The 26894-nt window shown below is 41.8% G+C and overlaps 2 protein-coding genes across 3 annotated transcripts in view; one reads left to right on the forward strand and one right to left on the reverse strand.

Annotated features, from left to right (window-relative positions):
• On the forward strand, positions 1 to 10583 carry TIMMDC1 (translocase of inner mitochondrial membrane domain containing 1). Of its 2 annotated transcripts, XM_035116554.3 has the most exons (8): positions 1 to 229; positions 543 to 708; positions 1841 to 1929; positions 3153 to 3220; positions 5214 to 5292; positions 6161 to 6271; positions 8066 to 8166; positions 10101 to 10583. In XM_035116554.3, exons 1-7 carry the CDS (start codon positions 75 to 77, stop codon positions 8145 to 8147), a joined length of 750 nt encoding a protein of 249 aa, XP_034972445.2. In that variant the 5' UTR covers positions 1 to 74; the 3' UTR covers positions 8148 to 8166; positions 10101 to 10583. The 2 variants fall into 2 exon arrangements, with proteins under 2 accessions (XP_034972445.2, XP_034972444.2); XM_035116553.3 differs by lacking the exon at positions 10101 to 10583 and having other exon boundaries at positions 8066 to 8506.
• The window catches only part of CD80 (CD80 molecule), a 27272-nt gene continuing 10889 nt past the window's right edge, over positions 10512 to 26894 (reverse strand). Inside the window, exons 3-6 of the mRNA XM_035116551.3 lie at positions 17839 to 18162; positions 16229 to 16507; positions 14941 to 15069; positions 10512 to 12420 (exon numbers count right to left, since the gene is read on the reverse strand). Coding sequence (XP_034972442.2) covers positions 12335 to 12420; positions 14941 to 15069; positions 16229 to 16507; positions 17839 to 18162 — 818 coding nt within the window. The 3' untranslated portion in view covers positions 10512 to 12334. The remainder of the gene's footprint in view (positions 12421 to 14940; positions 15070 to 16228; positions 16508 to 17838; positions 18163 to 26894) is intronic.

A 26894-nucleotide genomic window follows, 5' to 3' on the forward strand; every position in this document is an offset into this window, starting at 1 on the left:
GAGTCCTCGCGGGAAGGTCCTGGGAAGCGGCTTCTGGGGGAGAGGCGCGCGGGTCTGCGCTCGGCTGTTTGGCGATGGAGCCTCCTCCTGCGCCGCCGCAGGGGCCGGTCCGAGCCTCGGCTACCTCTTCTCCCGCGCTGGCCGCGGGGCAGCCCAGGGCTTTGAGTAGGCCGGAGCCGCCGAGCTCGGGCTCGGGCTGGGAGCGGGTCCGGGAGCTCATCCGGCGAGAGTAAGCCCGAGGGTTTTGTTTTGCAAGAATGTGAGGGTCGCCCTGGAAGCCGCAGGCGCCCCGGTGTCCTTGCAGCCAGGCGGGGCGGGCGCGGGGCTGGCAATGGACGCGAAGGCAAAAGCCCTGCTGAGAGCCCACTTGCATGCCGAGTTGAGTTTTCTCGAGCCTCTCAAGGGCACTTTCAGCCTCTGTCGATAATGTGGCTTCATTTAACGCTGATGTTGCATGGTGGGGGTTCGGGATTTCTGAAAGGTGAAGGGGGCTTTTTATGTCCTGAAGACTTGAGTTCTCATCGACGCATTTTCTCCCGCAGCGAGCTAAATCGGTATCCTGAAGAAACGGTCAATATCATCAAAGCAACGTTTTCCGGGGGCATTGTCGGCGTGGTCTATGGAGGGGTACCCGGTTTTATATACGCCAAGAGACAGTACATTGAGCAGAGCCAAGGAGAGATTTTCCACAATCGCTTGGATGCTGCGGTATGGACAAATACCTGGCATGGTAGAGCACACATCAAATTAGTCTTCTCAATAACGCCGTTACACAAATCTCCTTAAGTGAGCACACTAGGAATGCTATGGACACTTGTCACTTGCACTTCAAAAAGGTGGTTGTAGAGCTTGGGAAGGGCAACCAAAATTATCAAGAAGATGGGGGAAACTCACCTGAGAGAAATGTTATGATGTTATGGGCTTTTTAGTTTAGAGAAAGTGCAGGGTGTGCTTGGTATGGAAAAACTGATTACAGTAGATAAAAGTTTTCCCCTTTTAATGCTAGAACCTGTGATCATCTGATGAAGCTGAATGCTGGAATATTTAGGACAAAAGGAAGTGCTCCTTCACACACCACATAGTTAAGGATGGGATTTGCTGCCACAAGATGTAGTAGTACGGTAGCTGCCAGGTTATGTGGCTTTACAAGGGGATTATTCATCAAGAATAAAGCTGTCAATGGCTACTAGTCATGTTGGCTGCATACTGCCTCCAGTCTTTGAGTTGGTGTACCTGTGAATAGCAGAAACATACTGAGGAACATAAGTGAGAATGTGCTGTTGTGTTATGTCCTGCCTGAGGGCTTTCCATAAAGATTGGGTTGGCCACTGTGAGAACAAGAAACTGGACTTGATGGGGCTAGATCAAGGATCACAGCCAGTGTTTCCATATTGCCTGGGTTAATAGTCTGGATAATATCACTGAAGGCAATTAAAATGTTTAGTTTTGAGATGAGCACTGAAAAATCCAGAAATAAAAAAGCAGATTATGTGCGTGTACAAATGAACTGAGTGGTCCATAGTTTTGTCAACAGTAAAGCCTGCTGAATGGTTTCTGGTGCAAGGGTCTAGTCCAGAATTGGGACTATAAAGGCACAGGTGGGGATGTGCATGCAGAAGCAAACTAAATAACTAAATTGTGTGAAAGGGGAAATACTGGACTTCTTTGATTCTTTCTGCTTCTAAGCAAATATTTTAGCCCCTATATAAGATACCTTACTAGTAGGCCTCCTTTTCTCATTAACTTCAGGAATGGTACATATAAAATGTCATTTGGGGCATAATAAAAATTGGTAGTGTGGCCTGACAATGTCTTTAAACTTTTGTAACTTTCTTGATAGCAATCTGCAAATCGTGCAGCAACCAGGGGCTTCATCCGTTATGGTTGGCGTTGGGGCTGGAGAGTTGCTGCCTTTGTGGCAATATTCAAGTGAGTATGCCTATTCTTAGTTGGAGGAAGCAGTTAATGTACAATAACTGTTCTAAAATGTTACTATTGTCATTTCTTTGAGCAGTTAACATGCAAGATGAGACAGCTTAAATCAGGCATCCCCAAACTGCGGCCCTCCAGATGTTTTGGCCTACAACTCCCATGATCCCTAGCTAACAGGACCAGTGGTCAGGGATGATGGGAATTGTAGTCCAAAACATCTGGAGGGCCAAAGTTTGGGGGTGCCTGGCTTAAATAGAACCTCTCCTTGTGTCCTTTCCGTCTGGCCATCATCACCATCAGATGGTGTACTGTAGAGTCTTGCAAAAACAGCTTATCTACCCCCAGCCAATCATTAGGCCTTGCATAAGGGAAACCAGCCATTTCTGTTCTATCAAAAAAAGCTATGTTGGCATATTGAGAGTGTGTGGCTGCCTTGCCTCAGAAGGTCTATAGTCATTCTGTAACATAGCAGACCAGCTAATAAGAACTCTCAGGAGACTGGTGAAAAACTCTATTTTTCTATTTATATCTGGAGTGGGGCCAGGGTCTGACTGGTGCTCTGGGCCTACACTCAACCCTTATGACCCTCCTCAAACCATAATCCCTCCCCAAGCTTTTTCCTTGGTTGGGATGTATAAATGCTTCCTGGACAGAGGATGGGAGAGGGAATGTTGAGAAAGCTTGCATGTATGGAATGTAGACTGTTAGTGTCCTGTTAGTCATTGTATATTTTTAAGCTGTAATGACTGTTTTATATAAGATCCAGGATAGGCTTTATTTTATTTATTTTTTTAGTCTGTCATTTATAATTAAAACTCCAGTTATTTAAAACTCTTACCTCAGGTAATTGAAATCGTCCTTGAACTTGAAATAGCATACTCCGTATCCAAATTACAGCCTGCTTTGTACATTATTTTTTCTCTAGTTTCTATTCGTAAAAAAAAACCATGCATGCTATCACTTGTGAAGTATGTGTTTCATGTTTTCCCATAAATATATGAATCGGGAAGTGTATATTTTTTCTGTATGTTGTATGTAAAATTTGCCCTGTATAGAAAAAGTCACACGTGAAGTGATTCTAAATACTCTCTGTATCGTCTCAAATGGGAAGAGTTAGCAAAATTTTTAGTCAAGAAATACAGGCCACCATTTGGACCACCAGAAATAATGTTTTTCTTTCATTGGGCAGTTTTCCTTATTAATCCTTGTTTTTCTCACAGCACAGTGAGCACTGCTATGTCTGCATACCGTGATAAAAATTCCCTCAGTCACTTTGCCGTTGCAGGAGGTGAGGCGATGATATTTGAATGTTCTGTTCTATTTGAATGAGGCAGAAAAGTTGATTGGAGAAGATTAGTTTCAGAGCTCAAGAGTCCTGCTTCTTAGTCTGTTAATCTTCACTTTTTGACCCTGGTCAAATTCAAAAATACGTTTTGTTACTTAAAATGATTTTTTTTTAACCAGGCAGATCTTTGGGATTGTCGTATTTGTCCTGCTGATTTCAGAAAAACTCATTTCCAAATGTGTATGCTTATGGTGACAGCATTAATATTGTGCAAGCTATAGTGGTTCTTTGGTGAAAGGTTCTTAAAAGATTATCATATTAGAGGATTAGTAAATAATTTAGGCTACAATCCTATTCCCAGTTACTTGGTAGTAAGTCCCCCTGAACTCAAGGGGACTTACTTCTGAGTAGATATGTAAAGGATTGTGCTGTCAGTCATGCTAAATATGAATGGAGAATTGGGAAGCCAGCAGAGGGGAGGCATCTTCTCAGTTTCTCTTTCATTGTCAGATTTTGCTACTAAATTAATCTTATATTGAGAGAAGCCATTTTTTGCTAGCTCTGAAAAGTGCTATAAGTGGATACTAATTTGTATTTTTGTACATGCAGAAATTAAATCTTACAATTAAAAACATTTAAAAGAAAAACCTAATCCCTGCCCTATTTTTTCTGTCAGAGTAAGCTGTCTGCTGTGAAACTGCTATAGTCCCCTGACATAAAAAGGGCCCCAGATTTTTCAAAATATATAATTGAAAAAAATCTAAAGGAAACAGTTCACCATATCCTGCTTTGTAATCTCCTTTGGTTTCAGCTGAGTTTGTACTGAGTCCTACATAAACCTCGCTGAAATTATTGGAGGCTGCACCCTTTTAAAGGTACATTGTCAACCTCTTGCAGATTCCACTTGGCATCTTGTCTGTCTGTTTTTTTTGCAGACCAGTTTTTGTAAAGTTATCATGACAACATGAAAGGACAATCTAATTCTCTTCCTAGATAACTTTGGTCAGTACGTAAGAAAATAATTATGTAGGAGAGGTCTTTGTTTTATCAGCATCTTTTCTCCTTTGTGAAAGCCCCAGATCTGACCCATTTTAATGCATTTCTGCATATTATTGAAACTAGTAGTTTATGACTTGTCAGCATTCCCATCTTCTGACTCCACAAATGGAATTAAGAATTCTAATTCATAAGGGAGCGTCACATTACCCGAACACTGCATGGATGAAGGCAGCAGCTCCTGCTGGTTGCATATACCTAGAAGTACCAACTTTCCTTTCACAAATGGGAGCCATAACGTTCTAACGTGAATGTGCTGTTGCCCACAGCTGCTTATACCTGACAAATGACTGGTAGATTATTTTCCCCATAGATGGTAATTGCTATGATTCCTTACAGCACTCAGTTATTGTAATTTTGTACCTCTTTACGCTGGTCCTTGACACTTGTTCATTTTTAGGATCCTTTATTGTAACCTGTTTTAATTGGTTTTTCATGTTGCATTTAAAATTGTTGTGAGCTACCCTGGGACGTTAGAATGAAGTGTGAGTAATAAATCAATGAATAATGATAATAAGCATAAGCAAAACCCTATAAAATCAATTGGAACTTTGAAGACAGACTGGTTTCTAAGTTGTGCTGACAACATAGACTTCTCAGATTGTGTTCTAAAATGGAATAGACATTACAGTTGTTGCAGCATACACTTTTAAGTGCGGACGGTAGTACACATGTGCACAAGTTTTTAAAGATACGCATATGGTGCCTGTACATATTTGCTGTAGGAAATACTGATGGTTCCCCCCCTCAAAGAAAATTATAATATTTGGAGCTGCCCATAGCTGAATCTTTAGTGTGTAGTCCTGGAGCAGAGTGCAGTTTTACAGGTCAGGAAAAAGGGAGGCAGAAGGAATGACAAAAAAGCTTTTTTCATTGTAGCTGAGACTTCTTGCAAGTCCCTTGTGTGTGGTCTGATTCTATTATTTTTTCTTATTTCTAGGTTGTACAGGAGCCTTGTTCAGAATGCACTTGGGCTTGAGAGGTTTGGTTGGAGGGACCCTTTTTGGGACGTTGTTGGGGTAGGTTGCTGTACATGTGCACACAGATGCACTAGAAACCAGAATTGCTTCCTTTTGTTGGGTATGATAGTTTGCAGGTGTCATCACAAGGCAGTTTTTGAATCTTGACAGGATTTCCTGCAAACTTCCTTCTAGCCTTAGACCTCATATGTTTTCTCTCTTATTGCACAAGGTGGCTATTTTTCTTCCAGTTTCCCATTTAGTTTTTCTGCATTCTTCTTAAACAGAAATTGATTTTTATTTGCCTGTCTACTAATGTTTAAATGGGCAGAGGTGCTGGTTTTTTTAAAAAAACAACAACAACACCACAAATGTATTGTTTGCTGTGGTGGGTCAATTGTTAATTTGGAGGATCCATTGTCCTTTTGTTCTCAGCCTTTTCTTCTTGGAGGTGGGTGGGAATAAATGTTTAGTAGATATAGGGTCAACATTTAGGGAATCAGTTTAATAGAGAAGATTGTGAAAGATCCACACAGAATTATGTTTTCTAATTATGAGGACAGAACAATAACAGTTAAGAATGATGGATTCCCTTTCCAGATTTGGGACACTTTTCTTCACCTCTACTACATCAATAGTTTTGATGTGTGTTGCATGCTGGGTATGAGCAGTAATGTTTAATTTAAAAAAAGACTAAAGAACAATGGAATGTTCTCCATTTATGGTTGACAGTAGAATTGAGCTCCTATTTTGCAACTGCTTTAAAAAAAGACTTCAATCAATCTTTACTGTGGTTAAAGACCAGACAGCAGAATTAACAACAGCCACATACACTACAGCTTTAGGGGGAGGGGGGGAAGGATGAATAGGAGAAGGTAATAAAGTTCTCTATATGGGTAAATGTACTTCCTGTGTCATCATCTTGCAGTGTACCTGCTGGAGCATTACTGATGGCAATGCAAAAATTGGCTGGTGAAACCTTGATCGAGAGAAGAAAACGAGAGCAATGGGAGCTGTATGAACAGAAGCTGGCAGAATGGTAAGGAATCAGCGCTGTTAGGCTTTAATTATTAACTCTGCTACTGAGCCAGGGTGGGCCTGCTCTTCCTCTAGGAGTGCTACACAATGATTCTAGCCATCTTCCACTAGTGATGTGATATGATACTCTTGACACTGACCATCAGTCACCTTTTGCTCAGTTTTGAATTTTCTAGTTTTGCAGTTTCTGGAGTTTTGGCTGATATGGAATTGGTAGTTCCATAAAAATCCATATACTGTTGCTGTAATGGGCCCATGTCTTGATTTTAGCATTATTTGTAGAATCCTCTCAAAATCTATGGCAATTGACAAATGGCAGACTAGCAACAATGGCTTTTTTTCTGGGTATCTTGTGATCTCAAGGGTGGGTTATAGCCATTTTTCTAGCCACCCAGTCCTATTTCCTAAAGTGGCTAACAATATAGGTAAATTTAAACAATGAAGGAACATAGGAGAACTCTGTTTCCTCCAGATGTTTTGGACTACAACACCCATCAGCCTGAGGTAGCATTGCCTAATGGTCAGGGATGATGGGAGCAATAATCCAGCAACATCTGGAGTGCCCTAGGTTGGAGAAGACTGTTCTAGCACCAAGTTAATAATGCTTTATGGAGCATTCTAATTTATTAAGCATTATTCACTCCCACTTGGTTGTACTGTATCTCATGTAGTATTTCCCAGCCTCTTCCCTACATAGTTTCTGTATTTTCTCCCCTCTTACACTTGTTTTAAAGTTATAACCTCCTGAATAAAAATACAAGAGGGGAAGAACATTTTACAATTATGAACAGCCTTCTAGAGCCGTTTCCAGATGAAAATTTTATCCTATAGTTTTAATATATTTCCCATATATTCAGTGTCCAGTTTGCTCATTCACTTTACTGTGTGAACTGATCAGTTTGTCCTATGCTAACTGCAGACATGTGGGCGATGGCAGATACAATATTGGAGGATATGTAGGTGAAAAAGCCCTTTATAGCATGTCATTGAGTCCTATTAAAAGTGTTTGCAGGATGTATGAAGGGAAGAGAGGATTGTCTATAAGCAAAAAATAGTAGTCATGTGGAGATTTGTGTGAAGGAAGGCTCTGTTTGAAACAATTCATTATAGACCGCTAATGATTTGTCTGTGGTAAATGGATTGGCTTCAGCCTACAATGTTTGTTTGTTTTTTAAAATATATTTTCATTAAAAATTTCTTAGTGTACGAAAACCACGTGCGTTATCTCTTTTTTCAAGTTGTGTTTTCTACAATTTGGTTTCATTTGTTGTGAGACATTAGCGTTACATACAATGTTAGGTTAGGAAGAAAAGAGGTGGAGAGAGGGGAAATGGTGAGTGGGGTGGTTATGTTTCTATTCTTCTACTTAGTGTATGTGTGGGGTTTTGTGTCAGCGTCACTTGTCTGGGTTATCTTACTATTTGCTCGTTGTGTTTCCTTGGTGGTGAGAGAGGTTGGGGGTGGCCTAGGGTATGGTTGGTTGTCTTTGGGTGGCTGTAGTTTTGTTTTTGTGAGTGAGTGGTGTGTGTATTTTTGAATCAGATTAGCCAGATTGATTCGTATGCTGTTGGTAGATTCTTGTCGTTGTCTTGTTGGGCTGTGATGTGATAAAGGGGAGCCATACCGGGCTGAAGGCATCTTCTTCTATTTGTCCCTGTGTCAGTTTCAGTTTATTGGTTAGTTTTTCTAATAAGGTTCAGCCTCCAACGTTAATGGTGATATAAGCATATGAGGTGCTGTTTTGTTTTCCTCTCAGAAGTACAACCATGTTCTTTTTTTTCTTTTTCTTTTTTAGGAGGACCAGGCTCAGCATCACTGAAAACATCTCAAAAGAAATGGATGATGTTCTTCAGGAAGGAGCTTCTCCCAGATCATGACTGAAAACAAACGTTCTTGGTATTACACACTGGAACTTTTAACAAGTGATGTTAAAAGTTTTCTTTGTGGCCTGTTTCTCAGTACACAATGGGCTCTCTTGAAGAGCTACTAGGTTTGGTCAGATAAACGAAGAACATGGAAAGTTCAGCTTCAGGTGATGACTAGCTACCTCTTTAGATGGGAGAGGAATAAGCTTGAATTACTTCTCTGGATAGAGAAAGTACAAAATTCACTTTAAGGGGGATATGCTATAAGGGATAACATGGGCGTATTCCAAAGTTCTCCAGGGTAAGTTGATGGGCTGAACGGTGGAGTAAATCTAAAAGAATAAAGAAAAAGAATAATTCTTTGGAATGTTCATGCTCTTTGGTATATGAATTCTTGGGTCTGGTGCCACTCCTCTTTTGAATGCACTACTACAGATCTTAACTTACCTTTGACCTTGCTATGTACCAGGAGACATAGGTGCTGGGCGGAGGAGAGATAGGGCTCCCCAAAATTTCTGAATAAAGCGCTAACCCCCCCCCCAGTTCTGCGGCAGCCATGTGCACATGCTCATGTCATGTGTGCAAACTGTGGGGCTTCCACACAACACGTCAGCAAAAATGTTCCGCCTTTACAATATAAAACAGCATTGACTAGCTTTGCTATGTTTCACTCGGAAGGAGCTCCCTCAGAATAAATGAGAAAATAATGGTGATATTGCAGTGTCCTGCCTCCCTGCTCCTGATTTTCCATGTCCCCAACAGCCATCACTTGGCTGCTATTTATTAATATACAGTAAACATAAAACATAAACAAAATTAATTAGTAAATTCAACAATAAAAGCTACAAGCTCCTTACAACTGCAGCAAGTTAAATTTCCTATGGGCTTTAACAGGAACCTTTTTTTTTTTATCGGGTTGTCAAAATGTTCCATTCATATGTGTTTTGTTGAGAATTGTGAAGCAGCACATGCTTTGACTATTTGTTGCTGGTGGTTGTAGTATTTGTATGCTGCTGTGCGCATTGTCTTCCGCTTCCCTATTTTTATTTTCATATCTGCCCTGTGAAGTAAGATATGCTGAGAGCTGGTAGTTTAGATACCGAAGTTGTGAAGCTACACTTAAGCTATACTTAAGAACATTTTCTGCTTTTTATTTACTGGGGTTGACAAACTTTTTTTGTTTTGCCATTTTGCTGTAAGTATGAAGACTATGAAATGTAGCAGTTAAAGCATTGTATCTTGTTTTTCCACTCAGGAGCCCAAGGTTGTATACATTATCCTCTCCTTCCCTCTCTTATCTTGGCCTAGCCTACCTCGCAGGGCTGGTGCAAAGTTAATAAGCAGCAGGTCTCCCCAATAGATTTTGGGTTGTGTGCAGGGTTCTCACATCACGTGCAGTGTACCAGGCCCTGGAAACCCTGTTGGCATCCTTGCGTATAATCCCAACTCAGTTGGCTACAGATTTTCAGGATTTTTTTAAAGCGCTTTCATGCTTAATATATCAAATTTTGTCCTAAAAGAGTGTCATTTCCTGCAATATAAGCATACTTGAAATCACAAGCTGCCTTCTGCCCTCACAGGGTGGAATGTCTTTGAAAAGATGGTTTTGATGTAGTGAAAACACTTGGCAACTGTTCTGAAAAGGGTTTTTTGGCCTTACCTATTTGGGTACAGTGGTACCTCCGGTTGCGAACTTAATCCATTCCAGAGGTCCGTTCGTAACAGGAAACTGGTCGTAGCATGAGGCGAGCTTTCGCTAATGGCGCCTTGCTGCAGCTGGTGCCACTGGAGCGCTATTTCCGCTTGCATCTCGGGGCAAAGATCGCAACAAGGGGCATCTACTTCCCGGTCAGCAGAGCGCGTAACGTGAAGGATTTGTAAGGGGGATGGTACGTAACACGAGGTACCACTGTACCTGGTAGCTATAATATGTCACTGTAACCTTTGTATCTTGGCTTTCTTTAGTGCTGGAATTCCGCTGTGTACAGAGGTTCTCAGGAAGTCTCCTGTCCAAGCTCTGATGAGACCATGACCTGCTCAGTTTCTGTAAGGATTACCAGAAATACCCACAATATATTTGGGCTTTCTTTTCCTTCCACCATTGCGATAAAACCGTTACCTAGTAGAATACACAGATGGCATTCATGGTGACTGAGACAAGTGATCCATTTGCCACAAACATCATCGAGGAGGAAAGGAGTAGGATGAAAGCCACAAACCATAATTGGTTTGTGTAAATTGCCGTTGAGTTTTTATGACTTATTGTTCATGTCTTCGCTCTCTTCAGGCACTCTTGTTTGCCCATAAGAAAATGAGAATAAAAGGCCTGTTAAATACAATGAAGAAGAAGAAAAAATCCAAAATAATACAGTTCACTTACTGCACTGGCTCATTTATTAAAAGCCTGAGTCTATATAAGCATACATTTCATTAAATGGAATAACCAGGCACAAGTGTTTTGGGGGGTTTTTTTAAGTGCAAAAAAGACAAAAGTTTAGCTTTGTTTTATTGTTATACTTGTATAAAAATAGTTTAAAAACAACAGCCACCATCTCAGGCTGAAGACACACCCACACACACGTATATACAGTATATAAGGATGATTTGCTGAAAAGCTAATGCTAAAATATAACTTGGTATAATTACAGATTTAGCCCAGTTTACAGTCAAGAATAAAGTGAAAATAGGAGATAGCAATGCTTGGATACATTTTGCACTGCTAAGAAATATATTGTTTGGGAAGCCTGCATTAAAGCTGGGCTGCTTTAAACAGACAGGACTGATAACATGTTACAGTTCCTATTGTGATATGAAAGGTTTACAAATAAGCAGACACCCTAAAAACCTATCCATGTCCTTTCTTCAATGGTTGGGTTAACTCAGTTTAAACCAAATAATGGTGGTTTAGAGCCTGTTTACATGACAAACTGAGTGAGTGAGAATATAAACTGAGTTAACCCCTGGCTCTTGGGCATTTTCTCCCTCCACTGAATGCCACGGAAGAATCCTGCTAGCAGGACCAGTAGTCAGGGATGATGGGAATTGTACTCTCAAAACATCTGGAGGGCCGAGTTTGAGGAAGCCTGCCATAAAAGCTTATACATATGGCTAAATCAGCAGTAGCAAATGAATATTTAAAAATACTCATATGGCCAATAAATAGTTCTTGCTACCCTTACATTTACATAGAGGATCCATAGCAACAAGTATAATAAAGCTATAAGCCTGCCAGGCTTATTTTCTGGTAAATAAAACTAGGGATGAGAGGCGATAAATTATGTGCAAGCCACATTTTAAGTAGAAGGAGAGTTTCCAAAATAAGAAAACACTCTTTACCCTACATAGCAGGTAATAATTCTGTTCCTGGGTATGGATTCTCCAACTGCAGAACCATACTAGTACCTTCCATTCTGTTGCAAACTGCATGTGCGTGGATGGCAAATAACGGCGAGAACATCCCACCCTTACACTAAATACACCCTTACACTGAGGATGTTATTACAATGCGAGAGAGAGCTAGTTTAGCCAAGATCAATGGGCTCTGCAGCTGGGGACAAGTGGTCCAGTCTACCACGCATCCCATGTGGTGCCCCCATTAGTTTTGGGTGCTGGGATGCCGATACCTCATAAAAGGAGCATCTGCTTTCCTTGGTGGTGTTTCGAAGACAGAGCATTGCCAAAGCATTTCCCCCTTTTTCACTTGAAACGGATGCTGCTTTGCTAGTGGAGTTGCTCACAAGTCACAAGGAAGAGGTGGTTTCACGCAGTGAGATGGCTGGAGCTGTCCAAGCCAGTGGCTTGGTCCCAACGGGAGTGGGGGAAGCACTCTGGTTTGAAATGAACTTCACTGTAAAATTTCTGCTTATCAAGAACAACAATTCATTTCCCCTTCCAAATCAGGCAGTTGTCTAGAAGATGGTACTATGCGTTGTATGTTGTTGTCTGATCATTTGGTGGGGGAGTACTCGTAAAAAATTCTGTTGAGGTGGAACAGTCAGTATGGTGGGTAGTGCTTTTAACCTTTACCCCTCCTGCCATTTTCCTGAACAATGCTTCTATCACACCTGGAAAGAGAGAGGTAGGCCCCGTGTCATTGTGAAGAGCAATGAACTCCAGGTTCTGAGATCCAGGGTGAATATGTCCATTTCACCAGAGCAGAATGTTGAAAATCAAGCGCCACTGCCCAGGTTTCTCCATGGTCAGGCACATGTTTCCAATGTCCCGTTGGAAAGCTGCTGCGATGTTATTTCACTTGCTGCCACTGGCTGGTGAGATGTCATGTGCTCTGAAACGTCAATCGGTTCAGCAACATTGAACAGAAAATCTTTACCAATGTGACTTAAGAATTTAAAAAAATATGTCAAAGAGTGGGGGTGGGGAGAATTCCCATTAGTCACGAGGGTGGAATATGGGTCAAAAAGTCAATAAAGAGGAACAAAACATAGGCTAAGAGGCCATGACAGGTCAAGGTCACCCAGTGAGCTTCATAGCTGAGTGGGGATTTGAACTCTAGTCTCCTATGTCTTAATCCAGGGTTGGGGTACTTTTGGCCTTCCAGATGTCGCTGAACTACAAAACCCACCATCCCAGGCCATTGGCCATGCTTGCTGGGGCTGAGGAGAGTTGTAGTTCAGCAACATCTGCAGAGGCAAAGGTTCCCCACCCCTATCCTAATCCAAAACTAACCACTACACCACTCTCATAAGTAGCACTCTGAATTGTTCTCAGAAGTTAGTTAGAAACAAGTGATGAGCAAACAAGGCCTATCAGCAGACAGAGTAGCTGAGTTCAGTCATATCCAAAGCTTTGGAAGTTTGGGACTTACAGTATTCCACTTTGCAACTAATTTTAAGACTGCAAAGGAGTCTAAATACAAAGTAGTTTCTGAGTTTGTATTTAGATTGTAAGCATGTCCATCTTTAGATGCAAGTTCGTATTTAGATTGTAATCCTGCAGTCACATATGTTACCTTCCACAGGCCAAACTATTTAACACAGCATCTCTTGTAAATAAAATTAATAAAACTAATTTTAAATTTCATCTCTATTATCCTGCAGTATGTGTTACTTTCTATAATACTATTGCAGTGGTTCCCACTAGTGCATCACATCCATGTATGCACTGAAGAATTCATTTAATAGTTGAAGAATACATTTAACCAATCCCTGATTTTTTTTTTCAAATAAAACTGGTGCAAATTGAAATGTTTCATGGTCATTTGGTTCTGGGGTGGTAGTTGAAAATACCACTTTCTGTATATCACTAGCTCCATTGGCCTAACATTATGAAAACTGTCTTGACTGCATACATTAGAAGAACCAGCTCCTAGAATTGCCCTTTCATTCACTGAAAGGGGAACCTGAAGACAACAGATGTAACTTCCAGCCAGAGACATTTTAAACAGGCAGTTGCCCTGCAGAACAAACCCGCTGACCCCCCAACTCCCCTCTTTCAAAGGTTAGGTTTAATTTTCAAGATTGCATGCTAAGGGTGTGGGGAAATTCTTTTACATATTTATTTACATTGTGGAATGTAGGCTAGGGAAGTTGGAGAGTTCTTAAGAAGCAGAGGGCATAATGTTTACAGAGTGTGGCTTCATTCCCTTTTACGAAGCAGCGGCGCTAGGCTTAAAGAAGCTGGAGGCAACATTTTCTCAGGAAAAATGTTTGCAGACTCACAACTCAGCCAAGTAACCTGGAAAAGGATATGGCCCAGCACTATGACTCCAGTTGAATATTAGGGCTCATTCACACTTGTTTCCCAATGCACATATATTTCAGTTTGCCTTGGGATGATGGCTGCTCCCCCCCCCCCAGTGTTATTTTTTGCTGAGCTGAAACATTCCGGGTTTGGGAGGGGTAGTGGTTTGTTTTTTTTTTAAAAAAACTATGATTTTAGCTTGTTGCTTTTAGTCCTGTAAGCTGCTTACTATATTTTTTATGAATTTGCGGGTGGCATGCGAGGGAAAAGACCCCATTGCGCTAGTGGGACTAGGTAAAGGTAAAGGGACCCCTGACCATTAGGTCCAGTCGTGACCGACTCTGGGGTTGCGCGCTTATCTCGCATTATTGGCCGAGGGAGCCGGCGTACAGCTTCCAGGTCATGTGGCTAGCATGACAAAGCCGCTTCTGGCGAACCAGAGCAGCACATGGAAACGCCGTTTACCTTCCCGCTGTAGCGGTCCCTATTTATCTACTTGCACTTTGACGTGCTTTCGAACTGCTAGGTTGGCAGGAGCTGGGACTGAGCAACAGGAGCTCACCCCGTCGCAGGGATTCGAACCGCAGACCTTCTGATCAGCAAGCCCTAGGCTCTGTATTGTTAAATAAATAGGATTGCATCCATTGCTGGCCTTACTCAAAGTAGACCCACTGAAATTAATGAACATGATGAACTTGGGCTCATTAAGTGGGCCTAGTCTATATTGAGTTTAGCTGGGTACAACCCATAAAAAGCAAACATTCATTTCCTAACATGGCTAGTTTAAGTTGAGCATGTAATGAGCCTAAGGATCAGCTTGCAATGTTTGGCCACAGCCCTGGAACATGTAAACTATGAACAATGGTTTGTTTCTAGTGGTAACCTAAGCGTTTATGAAAAGATACCTGTTGCATTTATATACTGCCTTTCCTCTTAGTGGTGTACATGGTTCTTCCACCCCTATTCTGGTAACAAGCCTGTGAGATAGGCTAGGCTAAGAGACATCTGATTAGAGGTATTCACGGCTAAGTGGGGATTTTAACCTGGGTTCTCAACCACACCACAGTTTCCTACATTGGTTGGTCACAAAGGCATTGGAACTTACTGCGGCGGCGGCATCGGAGGAATGTAGTCGGCACTATCACGAGAGCAAGGACAACGAGGATAACAATGGAAGCCGTTATGAAACCATGCGGAGGAGGAGGAGGAGATGGATTGGGGCACTTCTCTATTGCTGAAATAAGAGAATTGAAGATAAATCTGGGACTGCACTGAAGAGCCCAAGGGGCACATGAGAAGCAATACTTTGGTGCACTGAGTGTCACTTATCTGAGTGGAGCACTTTCAACATTAAGTTAGTTTTCCTTTCTCCTGTTTAAACTTGAAACCCACCTACATACGGAAATCATGGCCATTGCTCAATGCCTTACATTTCCCTCCATCTACTTGATAACATTGTAAGGTAAAGGTAAAAAGGGCCCCCTGACCATTAGGTCCAGTCATGACTGACTCTGGGGTTGCGCGCTTATCTCGCATTATTGGCCGAGGGAGCTGGCGTACAGCTTCCAGGTCATGTGGCCAGCATGACAAAGCCACTTCTGGCAAACCAGAGCAGCACATAGAAACACCATTTACCTTCCCGCTGTAGCGGTACCTATTTATCTACTTGCACTTTGACGTGCTTTCGAACTGCTAGGTTGGCAGGAGCTGGGACTGAGCAACGGGAACTCACCCCATCGTGGGGATTCCACCCGCCGACCTTCTGATCGGCAAGCCCTAGGCTCAGTGGTTTAACCCACAGCGCCACCCATGTCCCAGTTGATAATATTGTAGGGATAAACAAATGGATACTACATTCCAAGCTGGGGCACAGGAATATTTGCTGCCTGCTTGCACACGCGCGTGCACACACACACACACACACACAGAGGAACATACAAATAATCCAAGACAGTGACTCGGTTTTGCATTTCACACTGGTTCAGCTAAATAGTTACAATGCTATCTATATTTTTTGCTAGCGTTTCTGATACTGTTCAAGATTGAGTCCATGAAAAAACAGAAATGTCCCATCAGCTGACCAAATATTTTCAGCTTTGATGCTAAACTTCTATAGGAAGTAATAATAATAATAATAATAATAATAATAATAATAATAATAATAATAATAATAATAAGTTTGGAAAGATACAGTGTCTTCCTAACAACACACAGATATTTTAGATCCAGAAATAAAGACTCGCCAAATTAATGGCCATTCGTCATTAGTAGATTTCCCTATATGGAACCAATCTCATTTGAAAAATTCTGAGGTTTAGTCCTTGTAAGTCTTCTGAATGGCTTTATTTCACAAATGAGTAACACTGTCTCAATGTATGATTGAGGGAACTTACACAAGTGGTAGTCGGTGGACACTTGTAAACCTGAATAATGTATTTGACATTGGACCAAGATATCTTCAGACACGTTTTGCTGTAAGTTGCCAGTAATATTAAAACTTTTAGTGTAGTTGTCATATATGGATGTCATATAAGAATACCGCACTGTCTCATTATTGACCAACCAAGACATTTCAGCCTCTGGATATCCTCCATGAGAAGAACACATCAGTGTCAACTGAGCTGGGCCACAGGGATTATGCGATACATGTATGACAGGCTTCCTATAGTCAGCTAGAGGGAGGAAAAGACAGACCATAGGTTACACTTGTACATATCGAGATGTCAAGCAATGTTACTGACACTATGCTTCAGGATTGTCTTTCTACAGAACCATCAAATTTAATCTGACTTACAGCAGAGTGCTCTTTAAGAAATCCCATTCATTTCAATGGGAGACACTTGCGGAGGTTCCTGCCATGGCTTGTAATCTAAATGGTGCTATATTACTAAGAACTCTAAATTACTTTCTATGGTAAGAGTTCTTATTATAATGAGTTAATAGCATCCTTTCAAATTCACATTCCCCTCATAGCAACGTTGAGTAATGTTGTTAGTGTCTGTTAATTATTAGCATTTAAGTTAAATAAAAGAACAGTAAACAAAATTCAAAAGCATTTATATATTTATAATTAACGCTTTTACTTGAATGAGTAATAATATATTATTCTGGGATGATTGTTACTGTACTATTAATATCTTATTGTTATTTCTACCACTGTCTTTTGTAATTCATGGAGACTGTGTTTATGTCAAATGTCGTGTTATTTACCAGATTTTATGTTTATTTCATATATGATGCCTTCTGAGAGCTTGACCCTAAAAGGAAGCATAAAATAATACTCTGCTGCTCGTTGTCATAGCACCTAAAGGGATATTTTTTAGGATAACTTAAGCAATATTTAGCAGCAATAATACTGAGTGGACAGAGCTGAGCTGGGTCAGTGGATGGAGTCTGGAACGTAACTGGGAAGCAGAGGACCGCTAGTCACCAGTGCATGTGAAAGTGTGTTTCATTTCCTATTTTCAAAAGAAGTTCTCAGCTTCCAGTTGTCAGCCGTCTTGGAACTGCTGCATAAAGCGCTTTGGCAATCCTAGGCCTGGGTTTTGGAAAGCGCTTGTGGGGAGATAAGGATTTGGCCCAGTGAGCCAAAATGTCCTCCTATCCCTGCTGTAAGGCCTATGGCATGTCTACGGTAAGTAGAAAGTAGCGGTGGCTCATGGGAAGGAGACCAACAGTAAGTGGAGCCAGAGTCAATGACAGGCAGAGCAAGCTAATTTCGCCCCCAATCTCTCCCCCCCCCCCCGCTAAATTATATTTGGGCAACACAGACCAAGGAGGAGGAAGCTTGCAGGCAATGCCATTCATTGGGCTGGTTGTGAAGAAACAGGGAAGTTGGAGCTGGCTGAGGATAGATAGGTTAGTGGAGCAGTTCTCTATTTGCCTCAGGAAACCAGCCTAGAAAAGTGACTCAAAATGAACAGCCCCTGCCTAACACAAATGAATAGGACCCTTAAGCATTGCTTGGGTACTTAAGATCCTGTTTTGCTTGACAAGCACTTACCTGACACTGATAAATGTACCCATTTTTCACCTTTGTGTTCTTCCTTCAGTAATATGATACACTTATATTTGCCTTGATCGGACACATTCACACCGGAAATCCAAAGTGTAAGGTTCTTCTCATCCATCTTTGTCCTGTTCTGGAAATGTATGTCCTTTACGGTGTTTTCTTCACCATTGCTGTAAGCTATCACAACCAGGTCAGATATACCAGGGCCTACATATTTCTGCCAGTAGATCCTGTAAGATGCCAGGGGCTGTTGCATTTTGTAGTTGCAAGGGAGTGTGGCTACACCCCCTACTTTGGCTGTTACTGGGACAGTGTCTGGGGAGGAAGAAAACAAGAAACGGTATCTTTTGAAACAGACGCCTGTTCTTCAAGTCCTTCCTCACATCTCTGCGTTGAAACAAGACACACTGCGTTGAAACAACACACACTGGCCAGCAGTCATCAACGAAACAAGGATTTATGAAGGAGTTCAACCTACTATTAATTCCACAATCAGTTCCCATTAGTAGCGTAATAAATTTCCCCATACTCTCCCACAAATATACCTCTCTTTGACTTGTCAATGACTGTTTGCAGCCACCATTATTTCTGCTTTCTGTTTCTCCTTCTGTCCCAGTTCTCCTATTGCATGATCCCAGAATACCAGAAATTAAATTGTGAGCATGATGATGCCACAACATGGCACAGCTTTCGTATGTGATGACCTCCAAATAGGTCATTTCAGTGTGAGGAAGCTGGAGTAGCTCAGTTGGTAGACCATGGTAGGACATAATCCCAGGGTTGTGAGAACAAGCACCACGTTGGGTAAAAGTTTCCTGCATTGCTATATGACCTTTGTGGTGCCTTCCAGCTCGGTGACTCTTTTAGCACATTTGCCCTCATTCTGAATGGGGCAGGTAGGGGAGATAGAGAGAGACACAGAGCGCGGAAGAGATCTAAGTTAGTGTAACTCGAATTAGAATATGGAACGAGTAGAGAGGGGAGCACTTTGTCACCTTTTAGCATAGTTCTCTGAAAAATTGCCAAGAGAGGGGTGTATTTTCATGGGGGTGATGAGAGAACATTTTTGCAAAACACACACTCTTCAGCTTAGTCCTGCTTAGGAGAAAACGCCACTATGAGGTGATTTCTTGTCTGAATCATGCCTCTTACTTGTCTGGATGAAGGATAAAGAGAGGTGTAGGAGTGTGTGGAGAAGTCAGCCTATAGTATAAAGTCAATAGTTAACTTTGTTGTTGTTCTGCTCACTTTTGCCTCCAGCCTTACCCACCACTAGAATGTGGCTCCCAAAAGGTTATCCAGAAGGAATGAAAAAGGTTCCCCAACCCTGGTTTGAATCCACTGAATATTATTCATGAAATATATGTGAATTGCAAACCAGAGCTCTATACATCTAAATTTCAGAACAAAACATCAAAACTGGTCACATGCATCGATTCCATTGTTCTATTCCAGTTTGCCTTTTCTCCTTGAACTATTGGTTTGCATGCTTTGTAGGCATTTTCCCTGCTGTCAGGACTGTTGTTGTTGTTGTTGTTGTTGTTGTTGTTGTTGTTGTTGTTGTTAAAAAACTTCCTTAAAATAAATGAATCCTGTGTGTCCCCCCCCCCCCCGTCTTCAGTTGTGATTCGTGTATTGGAAGGGGTTGGACTAGATGACCATTGGGGTCTCTTCCAACTCTACAATTCCATGTTTCTATGTACATATATCATGAAATAATTTGGTACAGGCTGTGAATAAAAGGGACTGAACCTTTTGACAAAATTACGGTGGATCTGGGGTTATATATGTAGAGAGTGGATCTGGATTTATATAATTTAATTTCTTTTAATTACTATAATAGAAAGGCAGGGTAGAAATGATTGGCAATAAATAAGTTAATAACAGTCTTCATATACCAAAGCCCAATATAGGTTTCTGAGTTGAAACCACAGGAATAACTTGGTAGCATTTAATTATTTATGGAATTTATGTAGTGCCCAATTAGCCAGGTCCCCTGGGTGGTTCACAAATTTAAAAACGATAAAATACAACTACTATTTTTTTTTCAAAAAAACACAAAACCCTAAAAATAGTATATCAAATTGGCACAGAAATCATCATAAAGCCATCATGAGGCAGCACAAGATGAAGAACAATAAAAACAGCACTAAAACCCAGCCAAGGGGGAAAACAAAATACTTCAAGGAACTAAAATGTAGTAGAACCATAGTTATTAAGAGAATATCATTTGCTAAAATGCACCAGGACTAGGTATGTTTAGAGTAAATGCAGCAGAATTTGGCAACTGAAAATTGTAGAAAGGATCTGTCAAGATAGAGGTTGTATACCATTAGACAGAGGGAAGTGGCTGCCTCAGGTTGTGAATTTGGGGTGTGATAAAAGTTCAGCAAACAGTTCTTTATTTAATTTATCATTGCTGTGTGTGTTCTGCTGCCAGAAAGAAGGTGCCAAAATAATTTGCCTCAGGTGTGAAAATAATTTGTTCAGTTTCAGGTGCCAAAATATTTTGTTTAGCATATCACCTGTACCAGGCCCAGCTCTAGGTATAGTCCCGGTGGTGCGGGGTGGTGCGGGGCATGGCGAAGCTGCGCGGAAGCCGTGCTGCGCGCTGCGAGGGCGGGGGCACCGGAGCGATCTCCGCGCCTCAGTGCCAGGGCGTCCGACCTGCTTGAGACGGCCCTGACCTGTACTGTACTTGGGTTATCTCCAAAATCCAGGGGCAATTTCCGACATTTAGGGTCTGGATTTCACCTTGAGGGCTCAGTCCTATCAGCATAGGCTGCAATTCTTATAGAGGAGGAGCCTCTGAGAAGAAGGCATGTGTTGTTATCAGTCCTCTGGAGGTCGGCTGCTACCCAGGTATGTCTCACCTACTGCTGTGTGCACTGGATGGTTACCTCCTCCTACCTGGCCAATCCCCCCTGGCAACACCTCCCCCTGCTGGATTGGACGGCTGGCTGTGTGGGCGGAGACCACAGGTATCCAGCCTGGGAAGGTGGTGCCAGCCTCCGAACTGCTAAGGGCTGTCCAGGGGCTGCGCGTGACTGTGAAAAATCCGCACCCCTTTTTATATGGGGAACGGTCATTCTGTTTTAAATTCTGTATTTGGTTTTTTTGCTTTACTTCTTATGGTTTTAACTTTTTGTTCTAAAACTACAGAGAACGTTTGTTGCTGGATAGCATATAAATGTTGTGAACCGTTTAATTAATTACCAAGTAACTATTTATTTAGGTAATAACTATTTATCTAGCTAATTCTTTAATGACTAAATAAAACATGACCCGATTGCATTTGGTAACTGGTTTCGGTGATCTGCCTGAAATCCACTCAGCCCTGTGAAGCTTCTGCTGTAATCTACCCCTTTTCTCACAATTCAGGGTGGTGGTGCTCTGTCACGTTATGGGGGCAGTTTCACACCACCCTAACCACACCAAGAGAGCACGTCATATCAGAAAGAGAATATGGGTGTGCAGATGTCAGAGACACAACTTGCTGTGACTTGTCTAAGGAGCTTTCTGGCTGGCAGGCTAATTTCCCCCCTCTGCTCAGAAAAGCAGAACAAAAACCTTCTGTGCAGGGCAGCCGTGAGCAAGCACACAGCTACTGGAATTTTTTTTGCTAATGTCACACCTAACTTTGTCTTGCATATCACCTATGAAACTGCAAGCAGAATATGCTTACGGAACATAACAGTTGTAGACAAGAGGAACTATGCTGCCCGCAAACATTCAGCAAGTTCAGTTAATTCACAGTGGAGGTGTGCTGCTGAGACAAAGCAAAAATGAAAACGAAGCTGGAAACTGGAATAGACAATATACTAAATAGTCCCTGTAACTGGCCTGTGTGGCAAGCATCTATCATTCAGCATGTGATTCTGATGAAATCGAAGGTGCCAGCACCAAAACCCTGTGCATAATTTCTCTCCCTGTCTCAGTGAGAGGGACTAATCTTGTTCTCTTTTCCTGCCAGTACAAAAAAAATTAACTCTAATTCAAGGTCTACCTACGGCTGCTTTACATATTAAGTCACAGAAAACTGATTTGCTGCTGCATGGACAGGCAAAATATGTTTGGTACCTGCATATGTACATTTTCAAATATACATTTGCTGCTTGGACACATCATATTTATATATGTTACAGAAATTTGGATGGGAGCCCCATGTATAATGATCTGTATCTATTTTTTAAACACTCAAATATTTACACACCCCTCTTGAATGAGGTACAAGCCCTCCCTAAATTTGTTCTGTATGATTAAATGCCACATAATCAGAGGTGCATGTCCTCATCTGTTTCGTTCTCACCAATGGAGCAACCACACACATGGTTGGTTTTCATAGGGACCTACTTTCCTGACATTCCTCCCTTGAGATTGTTAAACCATTTCCACATTTATTTATTACATTTTTATCCCACTCTTTTCTACGAAGATCAGGGGGCATGTACACTTATTCTCACAATATTCCTATGAGGTAGGCTACGCTGAGAGGAAAAAAAAACTGGCTTAAGGTGATTTTTGCAGCCATGTAGGGATTTGAACTCGAGCCTCTTCAGTCTAAGGTCCCACATTTTGGCTTTTTAGGTTTTAGTTTTCAGTCAGGGAATCCCCTATGACCAGTGAACTTGTGACATTTAAATGAGTAAGAAAAGAAAGCAGAAGCCCAGCCTACAGCAGAAACAAGTTTGGCTTTTCTGTTCCAGATCTGGCATTTCTAGTGAAGTCACTCATTCCACAAAGATTTACGAACCATGGTTTTATAAAGACGCACTCAGCAAGCAATGAATTCTAGTTTTTAAAAATATATTATGGTGCCATGGTTCCATGTCATCACCTACAGTATATGGAAGTTCTCTAAGCATACCCCCCCCCGGCTATGATTCAATTACAGTGGTACCTCGGTTTATGAACACAATTGGTTCCGGAAGTCTGTTCATAAACTGAAGCGTTCATAAACTGAAGCGAAATTTCCCATTGAAAGTAATGGAAAGTGGATTAATCCGTTCCAGACGGGTCCGCGGAGTACTCAACCTGAAGCGTACTTAACCCGAAGCATGGGTGTAATTGGTTCCGGAAGTCTGTTCATAAACTGAAGGGTTCATAAATGGAAGCGAACTTTCCCATTGAAAGTAATGGAAAGTGAATTAATCCGTTCCAGATGGGTCTGCGGCGTTCGTAAAGCGAAAATTCGTAAACTGAGATGTTCATACACCAAGGTTCCACTGTACATAATTTAGACACCTTGACTGCCAATAGCCAATAGCCCTTGATCTGTCCCTCAGGATGTTTTATTTTAACTGTCCCACAAGTCCACCTATAATATAGTAAATACCATAATCACTGATAATATAGTAAATACCATAATCACTGATACAAACTATAGACGAATGGCAAATGAAAATGTTGGGCTTTACGGAACTCGCTGAACTGACAGGGAGACTCTGCGACCAGGAAGAAGAGACGGTGGAAGAAGAATGTAAGAAATTTAAATTATATTTGAAAAAATATTGTAATATTTTAAATTTTAAAATCCATAGGGAAGTTGATATAGGCTTTCAGGGTAGAATTAGGAGTTATGTTGAATGGGTTAGGGTGTCTAAGAGTTTAAAAATGACTAATTTTTATATTGTTAATATTTTGATTATGTTTAATTGTTTTTAAACCTTTTCAATAGAGTGAATAATAGATTATGTTAATTTTTTAGTATTGGCTACTGCTAAAGATGATTAAAATTGAAATTCAGATGGGGGGGGTACTTGGGGAAGTCACTCAGCTAGGTTAAGAAAAATTATGGTAAGAATAATATGTGTGTTTGGTGTTCTTTCTGTCTTTCGTTCTTTCTGTTTTGTATGTTTACTTGAATAATAATAATAATAATAATAATAATAATAATAATAATAATAATAATAATTTATTATTTATACCCCGCCCATCTGGCCAGGTTTCCCCAGCCACTCTGGGCGGCTTCCAACAAAATATTAAAATACAGAAATCCATCAAACATTAAAAGCTTCCCTAAACATTATAAAATGAATATTTTTTGGGGGGGGGGATAAATAGAACAGGGCTGACCCAAGATATTTTGGTGGCTGAGGCAAACCCCCAAGTGGCGTCCCACCCCACCCCCTAGGGAAGAAGAGGTGAGTGAAGATCTACATCAGGAATAAGGTGGATAATAAAGTTATATATTAGGATCTGCTGCCCCATGGATCCTGCCACCCGAGGCAGTTGCCTTACCTTGTTTCATGGTGGGCTGGCCCTGACTCCACAAAACTAGAAAACTGCACAAGCAAACTACATTAAAAATTTCTACCCTATTCATTCCATAAAGTTTGTATACTGCTCAATTGCAAAAAGTACCAAAGCTGTTTAGAAATACATATATAAGTATTGGGCAACAATCTGAAAAATGTGTGTGGAGAATGAGGGGGAGGGGGAGGGGAGAGAGAGAGAGAGAGAGAAGCAATCTGAAAAGTGTGGGCTGGTGAGAATTTAAAATTGCTTTCATTTCTTTTTCAGCCTGCTATGGTCTAATTTGAGTAGAGGAAAATTAGACTAACAGTTTAAATAATGTTCCAATATGGACAAGCCCTGCACCATGTATGAGGTAATTATTGCAAGCACTTTGCAATAAACTACTTTAAAATGTTGTTGTTGTTGTTTGTTTGTTTGTTTGTTAAGGGTCCTTATTGACTTGGAGATTTTCCAGTGACTGGACTGAGGAATTTCTTAAGAAAACTGGGGAAACCCCATGGGGTGAGAGACCATGATCTGGGAGAATCCCATGTTGGGAGGGAAACAACATATGCACTGTTATTCTTCCCCTAGGAGATTTACTGCTTTTCCAGGGCCAACCCTCTCATTAATTAGAGTGAGATGGCTGCCTCAGGTGGCAGATCCTGAGAGGTGGCAGCAGTAGCACCAGAACCCTGCTTGTACTTCCTGAGGTCCCCTATAGCCATTCCCTTCCTCCTGAGTCAGGATCCTAATGGTGGCAACATCTGCTTTCTGCTGGCTTGGTTACCTGACTGTCTTGCCTTGAAAGGGACCGGGGGAGCTGACAGAAAGACAGCCAACCCTGGCAGCGCACTGCAGCATGCAGCTCCGGTGTGCATGCCCGGAAAGCCATTCAGAGCTCTCTGACTCATTTGGTGTTGTCCACAAACATGGCCACCTCACTGCTAACCCTAACTCTACATCCTGGGTCCCAGGCTAGTTAAAGTTTTAAAGGATAAAAATTGATCCCAGGACCAAATACAGTGGTACCTCGCTAGACGAATTTAATTCGTTCCACGGGTCTTTTCTTATAACGAAAAATTCGTCTAGCGAATCCCATAGGAATGCATTGGTGTTTTTTTTGAATTTTTTTTTTTGCCCATAGGAACACATTAATTGAATTTCAATGCATTCCTATGGGAAACTGCGATTCGCTAGATGAATTTTTCATAAAACGAATTCGTCTAGCGAGGCAACCTCCTCTCGAAAAATCCTTTCGTTAAGCGGAAATTTCGTTAAGCAGGGCATTCGTTAAGCGAGGCACCACTGTAGGCAACTTGGCATACCTGAACATTGCTGAAGTGATACGACTGAGCACCTCCCACTGGACAACAGTCTGGCTGCTTCCAAATGCTTTCTCAAGGCAGCCTCTTGTAGACTGTTGCAATAATCCAACCTTGATGTAATGAGGGCAGGGAGAGAGAGGAATGAATGGCCATGTCAGATTTCTACAAGCAACCAACACACCAGCTGAAGCAGCTGAGAAGTGCTTCCGGCCACTTGCTAATGGTTTTGTGGGAGCTGACTGAAACTAAATCCTTTGAAGACAGAGGTCCTCTGGCTGGGTCAGGATGGCATGGGGATGAGGGATCAACTCCCTTCTCTTGCGGGGGCCCAATTAGTGCCTTCCATTAAGAGTAATCCTTGGCGCCTCCCTTTCCATGGAGGCGCAGGTTACAGCAACAGCTGAGGCGACATTTTCCCATCTTCGCCACATTAAGCAGTTGGTCCCTTACCTCTCCCGCCCTGATCTGGCCACAGTGATCCATGCGACGGTCACCTCCAGGCTTGAATACTGTAATTCGCTCTATGCGCAGCTGCCCTTGAAACTGTTCCAGAAACTCCAGCAGGTGCAGAATGCTGCAGCGAGGCTCCTCACGGGGTCCCTGCCATGGGAGCATATTCACCCAGTGCTTTACCAGCTGCACTGGCTCCCAGTGGAGTATAGGGTTAGGTTCAAGGTGCTGGTTTTGACCTTTAAGGCCCTTTGTGGCTTAGGGCCCACGTATTTACAGGACCACCTCTCCTGGTATGCCCTGCAGAGGACCTTAAGGTCCATGAATAACCATAGTTTAGAGGTCCCGGGCCCTAAGGAAGTCAGACTATCCTCCACTAGGGCCAAGGCCTTTTCAGTGATCGCTCCGACCTGGTGGAATGTTCTGTCCTATGAGACTAGGGCCCTACAGGACTTAACTTCCTTCGGCCAGGCCTGTTAGACAGAGCTATTCTGCCTGGCCTTTAATTTGAACTCAGCTTGATCTTCTATTTCCCTTCTCTTCCCCCCTCCCCTTTTTATGAAGTTTACCCACTCTGGGACCCCACAGCTAATTCTCCCCTGGCCTCCTCGCTGGCCCAAGTAGGACTAATTTAGCCAGCTAGCCCTGGTGACTATCTTATGTTTATTGGATGGATTTTCCCCAAATTGATTTTTGAACTTTGAATTTTATTGTTATCTATGCTTTTATACTGTATTTGTGCTGCTTTTATGTTGTATTACAATTAAGTGTTTTAAATTTGTTTGTTAGCTGCCCTGAGCCCTGGTTTCTGAACTGGGAAGTGCGGGGTATAAATATTATTATTATTATTATTATTATTATTATTATTATTATTATTATTTATAATAACTGGGCCAGTTCTAAGTCCTGAAGCACTCCCAAGCTGCACACAGAGTTCAGCCCTCCCCTAGACTCTAGCAATTGCATCTCAAAAGTAGATACTGGCTACATCGGGTCTCTAGTGCCCATGCATGCAAAATTCATGTACATAAA

The sequence above is a fragment of the Zootoca vivipara genome, chromosome 4 (assembly GCF_965207765.1).
Source record: "Zootoca vivipara chromosome 4, rZooViv2.hap1.1, whole genome shotgun sequence".
NCBI classification, from domain to species: Eukaryota; Metazoa; Chordata; class Lepidosauria; order Squamata; family Lacertidae; genus Zootoca; species Zootoca vivipara.

Coding starts and splice junctions, on each gene's coding strand:
- TIMMDC1 (XM_035116554.3), top strand. CDS start 75: ATGGAGCCTCCTCCTGCGCCGCCGCAGGGGCCGGTCCGAGCCTCGGCT. Junction 230..542: donor CGGGAGCTCATCCGGCGAGA/GTAAGCCCGAGG, acceptor TTTCTCCCGCAG/CGAGCTAAATCGGTATCCTG. Junction 5,293..6,160: donor CTTTTTGGGACGTTGTTGGG/GTAGGTTGCTGT, acceptor ATCATCTTGCAG/TGTACCTGCTGGAGCATTAC.